This window comes from Callospermophilus lateralis, chromosome 9 (genome assembly GCF_048772815.1).
Source record: "Callospermophilus lateralis isolate mCalLat2 chromosome 9, mCalLat2.hap1, whole genome shotgun sequence".
NCBI lineage: Eukaryota > Metazoa > Chordata > Mammalia > Rodentia > Sciuridae > Callospermophilus > Callospermophilus lateralis.
Window position 1 is genome coordinate 6,098,029 of NC_135313.1, and position 8,814 is coordinate 6,106,842.

The following is an 8,814-nucleotide window of genomic DNA, read 5'->3' on the forward strand; positions in this document are numbered from 1 at the left end:
TCGAGGTGAGAGCCAGAGAGGTGAGAGCTGTCTCGGACCTGGTCATAGAAAAAGGTAATTGAGTCTGTGTGTTTTATTTTGATCTCACTAGTTAACTTCTATGCCATGAACCTCTTTAATGATACCAGCGTGCTAGTCGCCTGGTGGAATGCCACCAAACTCTACACTTGAGAATGGTAAATCTTGGTTATGTGTATTTTATCACAATAAAAAAATGGCACCAACACCTGGAAGAACAATCTGGTCACACCCCAAAAGTAGAAACATGCAGCGAGCGCACAATCCAGAAATTCCACACTTAGCAGCACACCCAACAGAATGGAAAACACATGTCCACACAAAACCTGCCCACAAGTGTTCACGGCAGTTGGCTCCTAGTGGCCAGAACGTGGAAGCAACCAAAACTCCTTCAGCACACAAGCAGATTTAGAAGGGTGGCACACCATGGCCCTGAAGGTTATGGGCAATAAAAACCTGTGCTCCCCACAGCCGAGCCCGACACTTATGCTGGGGGAAGCCAAACACAAGTGTGCATTTTCGTTCCTGTGAAGAGCAGAAGAAGCAAATCCATGGGTCACAGGGGTCAGGAGCCAAGGAGGAGTGACTGGTGACAGTCAAGGTGCTTCTTGAGGGGCATGCCTGAAAGTGCTTAGGTTGACAGAGTATGCCCTAATCTGAGAATGTAAAACCAACAAACTATACACATTAAATGAGTGAATTGCAGAGTCCGTGAATCACTCTCAAAAGTTCTTTCTGAAAACCATTTAAAATAAAAAGAGCTCAGACAACACCCCAAGGCATGAGGAATACAACTTTCAAAGCCAACTCTTCGTGGCATTATGTAAATTGTTAGCCAACTTTCTGGGTTTTGCATGTTCATGTCCAGCACTTTGTAACAACCCAAATGCGTTCCAGCTCTTAGTCTCTTACATGATAACTTATTAACAGAAACACTGCTGCCAAAACCCTCCACGTCTGATAACCTCCAAAAGAACTAGTCATAAAGATAAACGGGGGATGTTGAAAGAAAAGCCAGACTTTACAGACACTGGCCTACATCATGAACATTAAAAAGTGCCTGTTAACGATGACTTGCACTTTGGGATTCTGTGCCCCTGGCTTGCCAGGAATCCACCTTGGGCTCAATCAGGACATGCTGAGATGTCAGCCTGCAAAAGTGTCTCCTGTAAAGTCTGGTCCTCACAATCGCCTTGATGCAGAGAGTCAGTGAAACACACTTGGCATTTATTTAGAGTGGACATTCCCAAAGATTGACATTTTTCTCTGCCATTTCCCCCTGGGTGTCGAAAGAGACCCTAATGGAGAACCACAATTGACAAGACTGTGGAACACAAGAGGAAGAACTTCCTGTTGGTACGGAACCAGGCTCCAAGGAAGAGAGGGCCAGAGCCACCAGACCCCTGTCCCTCTGCAAAGCACGGTCACATGCTGTGTGGGGCACATGGATCCTCAGCAGCCCTGTGAAGGGCTGAGACTCACACAGTCAGCGCCATTTTCAGAGGGCTTCCCAGTAGCCATGGCCACAGGTCACCTCTAGCTCAGGGCCCAGGGGCAAAACAGAGGACAGAACTGGGAGGATGGTTTTGACCTGCACCTGTCCCTCTGTTTGGATGGGAACATTCCTAAGCCTCCTGCAATGGTGGTGTGACTGTCCCCAGATAACCTAACTGAGCGTGCCTCTTCCTGTTAACACACAATGCAGCAGGTGTTATAGAAGTGTGGAGGGGTCCTTGGGACCTCTGGGAGACTGGCTCTTGGATGAACAATGCATTGAAAAGGAACATTCTGGGGTGAAAGACAGGCGGGGGCTGACTCCTTTCAGAGGGTAACTATGTGTATTTTTTTTACTTTTATTTCTGTACTTGGTTCGAACCTGGGGCTCTCAAGCACTGAGCTACATCCCCACCCATTTTGGGGTTTTCATTTTGAGACAGGGACTTCTTACTTTGCTGATGGCCTCACAAAGTTGCTAAGGCTGGCTTTGAACTTGCCATCCTCCTGCCTCAAACTCCAAGTCACTGTGATTACAGGTGTGTGCCATCACGCCCAGGATTGATTACATTTGTGAGAAAGTCTCCCAGATGATTATTTTCCCAGGTTACTCTGGGTCCTACCTCAGGAGGGCATCTACAAACACTGGCCTTAGTCCATGACACCTCTCCCACAAAGGCCAGTAAGGATGCAGGGCCACACACAGCTCTGCCACGCATCCTCCATGGTTATGAATATCCCTTTAACACTACAAACCCTGCTTAGCTGTGGGCCATTGTAAAGAGGCCTCTGGACAGATGTGGCCCACAGGTCACCTCTAGCTCAGGGCCCAGGGGAAAACCAGAGGACAGAATTGGGAGGATGGTTTTGACCTGCACCTGGGTCAAGCCTTCCCCTCTGTTTGGATGGGAACATTCCTAAGCCTCCTGCAATGGTTGTGAGACTGTCCCCAGACAACCTAACTGAGCGTGCCTCTTCCTGTGGCCAGGCAAGGCTTCACTCAATTGCTCCCCCTCACCTGGGCCCCAGGCCTTCCTGTCCTGCTACCGACACCTGGCTTCCCCTTCCCACCACCATCCTGACAACCCTGCCCAGCGAGACTGAGGGACAGGGACAGAACCTGCCCACAAGACACAGGGCAATCCACGAGGAACCAAACCACCAACCTGGGACAGGACACCATGCTTCTTGCAGTTGGTCCCTCCAATGAAGACCATGTTGGGCATGGCTGGCCTGGGGAACTCCAGCACAAAGTCGTACCTCAGCAGCCACACGGGGTCCTTTTGATACAAGGCAGACAGGCGCACTTCTCTCCCGAGCAGGCCTGAGGCGAGCTCCTCGTACTTTGAATACAGACAGTGAAACAGATAGCTCTCCAAGAAGTTAACCAGGAAGTTGGCCACGCGTTGGGGAAACGTCATGTGGGCTGAGAACTGAGTGTAGCACCTGGGGATGTAAGACACGGGGTTCGGGCTTCCGCCCAAAGCGTGCTCCAAGGAACATGGGAAGCCCCTGAAGAGGTACACAGAGGGCAGACCCAGGTACTCGGCCAGGATCACACCACAGGGCAGGGCCGGGTCTGTGAAAAGGGCATCGAACTTGCTCCCCTTGAGGAAACTCAGGGTGCCGGAGTCCTGCAGGAGGCTCTGGCAGTTGAGGAAGTACATGTCGATGACAACCATGTTATTCCTGTACTCTGTCTGCGCAGCCGTCAGGAAGGATCTCTCAGCAAAGTGCTGATTCCCAAAAGAGCGGTAGCGGCCCTCCATCTCCTCCTGGCCATAGGGCACCGGGTACACTCTCCTTCTGTAGTGTGTCGATTCCTTCAGAAGCAAATTGATCTCTGGCACCACCACCACGATGTCATGGCCCCGGTCACTGAGAAGCTCAACTATGTCCTTCATACTAAGCCAGTGGCTTCCATCCTGAGGAACCACCAGCAGCCTGTCACCTACAACTGTGCCCCAAAGAGCTATGAAGAAAAGCCCTGCAGAGACTCTCTGAACCGCGGGAAAGAGGACAGACATCCCAGGAGAAGCAAAGGAACAACAGTGAACTCTCTGTGAGTCCTGACCCCCGGGGCTCCCAGCCATTCTCCCTCAGCCAACCGGTGGCTTTCACAGACTGCCTGCTTCTCCCTGGCTCTGAATCCTGCCTTTGAAACAAAAGAAGTGAAATTAATATTTAACTATAAGTAATCAAACCGCTAACTCACACCACTCACAAGCCTGCCAGCCATCACCTGAGAGTCTAGCCTTCCTTGAATCTTTGTTTCTGCTAAAATTCCTTTCCCTCTCTAAGAGGGCCACCTGGAGAGAGCTCTGTGGGCCTGTGGCCCTCTGACCTCAGCTGCCTTCCCAGTCGTCCCCAGGGAGGAAGACCTGTCCATGCTCTCCCCCTCTCTTGACAACTTTTCTCAGATCAGAAAGGAAACATTAGTTGAACAGATGACAAATTCAAGGTTGCAAACAACACAGTAGCACCGTCCCCTCCCCTGACATTCAGCTCCTCAGAGGGATTGCTGGAGAAAAGGTGCACTGCAGGAAGCCAAGCTGCACTAGGAGAACCTGAGGCCGCCCTCCCCAAGTGCCTCAGGTGAGCCTGTGCTGCTAGGGGTTTTCTTTTATATGCAGCCCAAAATAGCCCTGAAGGATGGATGCTCTAAGAACATCTCCACTGAAGTGCAGCTGAGCACAGGTCCCCGGGGAAGCCAGGCAGCTGGCCTGGGTGCTTCCCTCTCAGCGGCCACATCTACTTAGGGGAGGTTGCATCAGGATCTCTCCCAGGCCTGATGCAAGAGTTATCTAAGTTAATTCTTCTGTGTGCCAGAGGACAGGTCCCAAAGAGGCCCTCTCTAGGGCTGTGATCAGGCATCTGGTCTCAATATGACATGAACTGAGGGCCATTCCGGTGGCCCAAGTAGCTCTGCAAAATTCTCAATCAATAGAAGACCTTGGCTTGCCTTAGGGAAGAGGAGGGAAGTATAGGAAGGGGGGAAGAGACAGAAGAGCAGGTAGAAAAATCGACAAGGGAGAAAATGTGGAAATATAAATGGTGGCAGGATAGCACTTGGAGGTTTGTCATCCAACAAGTTGAAACAAGGAAACCAAAAACTGGTGGCTTACAGCATACCAGAGATAGGGTGGCCTGCACAATAGAAATGTATTGTCACCCAGCTCTGGAGGCTGGACATCTGAGACCAACATTACCACAGGGTTTGCCCCTTCTCAGTCTGGAATGGACAATCTATGTGGACATCTCCCTGAGCCTATGGGGACTGCTAGCAGTCTTTGGTGTCCTTTGCTTTCTGGAAGCATCACCTGACCTCTACCTATATCTTCACATGCTCTTCCATGTGTGTGTCTCTGTGCCCAAATTTTCCTATTTTTATCCTTATCTATCTGGTCAGGAACCACAGCAACAGCCTAATTTTGACTAGTTCCATCTGCAAAATGACTCTATGTCCAAATAAGGTCACATTCTGAGGGGCTGTGTGTCAGGACTTCAACATATCTTGTAGGGGGAGGCAATTCAACCCACAACACCCACCCACCATCTCCTGCAGTCCAAACACAGAAGGCAGGGGTGCCCATCCTTCTACAGGTGAGAAGCTGCGGCTTGCTACCCATGCAAAGGGCACCTCTTACTCCTGAGCTTCACAAGAAGACACAAAATTGGCTACCTCTAGATCTGCTTTTTGCTCCTGGACTTCTTTACTCTTGATAAATGACAATGCCAATTAAAACCAACCTGTGAAAGGAACTTAATTAGCTTTTTATTTACAATTCTAAAACTGGGCAGTACCTCACTTTATAAAAGAGGAGTGTCCTGACAAGCTGAGCCCAGGAGGTTTTATAGATAGAATAAAAAACAAGGAGAACAAAACAGAACAGAGCCAGAGTGGTGTTCTCAGTCCGGCCTCCTCAAAAAGGCTCAGGGTGAAGAAACTCCCTTCTTACACTCGAACACAGGCTCCCTCCTCTGCTCTCCCTTGCCCTCCTGATTTCTGGGGAGGAGATGTGGAACTCCAGCAGGAGCCTCACCACCGTGCGTCTGCAACTTAGAGCTTGCCCAACGAATGGCCTTCTGTGCCTTTCACTTAATGCACCCTCCACAATAACTGAGGACCCCCAAAGCCTTGGTGCATGTGGGTCAAGTCTGTGCATGGGAACGACGGCAGAGATTAAACTGACCCAGTTTTAAACACTTCCTCAGCGTATTTAACAGGATAAGCCCATTATATGCTAACATAATTACTTTTTTGAAAAATAACTACATCTCCCCTAACATACAGAAGTAGAAGAGGGGGACATTCGGTTACGTCCTCACAGGCCCTTTAAAGCCCGGCCTCAGAAGGCCAGCTGTACTCCCCTGTCTCCTCCTTCAGTCACTCTGCTGCAGTGTCACACACAGGCTCTATGGCACCCTCAGGAGAAGGTGAGCACAGAAGCAGCAATGTCTCAGTGCTATTCTGACTAGCATTCCACTCTACGCTCCCACTACATGGGGCACAGAGATTGACAGGGTTCCTACACTTTGAGAACCTCTGGTGTGGATTAGGGTTGGAAGACGTCTACTATAAAGGCTCGAATAGAACACCTTTTAGGTTTCCAGGCCATCCTGTCTCTTTGGTAATGACTCAGCCCTGCCATTGTGGCAGGAGTGCCACCTCAGATGATAGTAACACATGGGCTGGACGTGTTCCAGTAACATCAAGCCGTGGGCTAGAGTCGGCCTGTGGCTATCTTTTGCCAATCCCTGATGAGGATGACGGAGATGGCAACTCCACGACCACACAACGTGATCACTCCCTTCTTTTCAGGGCTGCTCGGGGCCTTTAACCTCACCTTCCCTCATCATGAAACAGCCCAGCGACACTCCCAAGCCCCTTCCCTCCTTCACCAACCAACCTGTTGCTTATTTACTGCCCTTCTCCTCCTTCACCCACCGCCCTATTGCTTATTTACTGCTGCCTCTCCATTCGTGGGAGCGCCTTAAGGGCAGGGACAAAGTTTGCTTTGTTTCATGCTCATCTCCAGTGTCCACAGCAATGTCTGACATACAGTAGGCTCTCCATCAATCTTTGCTGAATGAATAAATGAGCACTGGGTTGGCCTGTCTGTCTCAATCTCACACCCCGTGTTCAGTCTTCATTGAAGTCAAGAGGATTCCCTCGTGAACCAGGAATGGGCCAAGACCACATGCTCCTTTTCAAGGAGCCGGTCCCTCCTCTGGAGCACATGCCCAAGGAAAACCCAACCCTCCTCTTACACACTCTAGGTCAGCACAGAGCACTCCTGGGGCGAGAGGTGCAGCGAGCTACCCTCACTGGAACCAATCCTCCTACACCAGCAGGACGTCCACAGGTCAGGTCATTCTGACCCCAATAGAGTCATGCTGAGCTCAGGACTCCAGGGCTGCATCCCACGGGACTGTCCCCACTTCACACATCCACAACTCTGTGTGACCTGCCTACACACCAGAGGTGCCCATACTCACTTCCTGTCCTCAGTTTTTTTACTAAAAAGTCACACAGACCAAGGAAATGGCCGGGGACTGAATTACCAGCAAGGGTATTCCACAGGATGCAGATGAACAGCCAGATGAAGCAGCAGTTTCTGGGGTGGGTGAAGGGGAACAGGATTCCCATGCTCCTCCCGCAGTGCCGCAGCCTCCCTGCCTTCGGCCACCTGAATCTCTCTGCATCCGACCTTGTTGTGTTTCCTGCAGGCTTCCTTCTGCAATAGGCATGAGTGATTGAATCTCTGGCCATTGGTGACCAGCTCACCCTTCAGCCCCTTTCTCCTCTCTTCCCTCTAATTACCTGCTTGGTTCTCCTGGCAACTGACCCCTCCCCCTTGTGGGCTTTCCAAAATCCCGCATTAACTAGACCCAGCTGTGGTTAAAGGGGCTTATTATGGACAACAACTCCATCTACCTCTATCCTCCCACCACTTAGGAAATTATAAGGGTTTTCAGTGCTCTGTGTAGGAAATGGGAAGAAATAACAAAGATTCATTTCTCACTATATACCACAGTGTCACAACAGGCAATCTGTGGCTTGCCTTCAGGAAATTAAGACTGGAGAATTCTGAGTCTACTCAGCACGGGTGGTAGCCCTGGAGTAAGAGTCAAAAAGCCTGGTGTCTGCTTCTGCTCTGGCCACCCATCAACCAGTGGACAATTCATATGACTTGCAATTTCTCAATACAGTCCAAGGGTCAGGGTTTCACATTTGTTCTGCCTGTTTATGGTGCTGCTGAGAGGGTGCCCACAGGACAATAGGTGTGGAAAGGAGGCTATCCCAGTGAGAGGTTGTTCCTGGAATTACTGGAACAGCCTCACCCAGAGCTAGTCACGCACATTCGAACTGGCACACCAGGGCCTGTCCTAACCTGTGACTTTGGCACTAGATGCAAGCTGGGGCCCTGTGGAGGAGAAGAGTCCTGAGGAACAGATTGAAGGGCCATCCCATGAGCAGGGATGGCCCCACTCATCCAGCTAAGATGCATATTCATGTTCAAGCATGCAGAGACAGCTCTGTCTGGGAGGGGCAGCCTCTAGGGCCTCTCCTAGGGGAGAGGTGCCAGCAGGGAGCCTATTTATAGTGACCAGTGACAGCAGGGTGACAGCATCCTGATTTGGTTCCCCACACAGCAGTGAAACCCAGTGAGGACTGCAGAGGAAGCACAGTGCAGGTTCACCTTCTGGGGCACACAGCAGCTAGGCAGGGTCCCTTGCCATCAGAACAAGTACCTCTGGAGAGAGAATGGCTCCGGCTGAGGAAGGAGGAGCAGGGGGGCTCCAGCCCTAGGTGCACTGCGTGGAGCCTCCACTCTGCTGAGATTCATGGTCTGAACCCTTCCAAGCAGAGTCTTGCTCTGGAAACCAAGTGGCTTATGATCTAACTCCAAGCAAGACTGAAGGGCCTAAGGGACTTGTCAGGAAGGAGATGAAGGACAGGAAGTAACATCACTTGACACAGCATCACCAGAATGGTGCCCTGCAAGCTACTTTGGTGTTTGGATATTCTTCTCTGTTGCTCCATGAGATTTGAGTATCCTCTTTCTAGAATGAGGTGTGTGTGTGTGTGTGTGTGTGTGTGTGTGTGTGTGTGTCCGTCCACACTGGGTATTAGAGAGAAGAACCTGACAGGTCTGGTAATCACAAGATGAGTCCCAAAGGAGACCTGCCCTGAAGGCCCAGTTCAGCCATGAGCGGTGGGGTCTCAATGCCCTGAGTGTGCAGCAAAAGCCAACCTTTCCTCTCAGATCTACTGCAGACCAGTGGTGCAGGCCTTGG

At 50.7% G+C, this 8,814-nt stretch overlaps 1 protein-coding gene across 1 annotated transcript; it reads right to left on the reverse strand.

Moving 5' to 3' along the window:
- Nucleotides 1–426: 426 nt before the first annotated feature.
- On the reverse strand, nucleotides 427–3,539 carry LOC143407243 (UDP-glucuronosyltransferase 1A6-like). The gene is made up of 2 exons (XM_077110273.1): nucleotides 2,679–3,539; nucleotides 427–543 (listed from the first exon to the last, which is right to left on the reverse strand). Exons 1-2 carry the CDS (start codon nucleotides 3,537–3,539, stop codon nucleotides 427–429), a joined length of 978 nt encoding a protein of 325 aa, XP_076966388.1.
- Nucleotides 3,540–8,814: the final 5,275 nt, after the last annotated feature.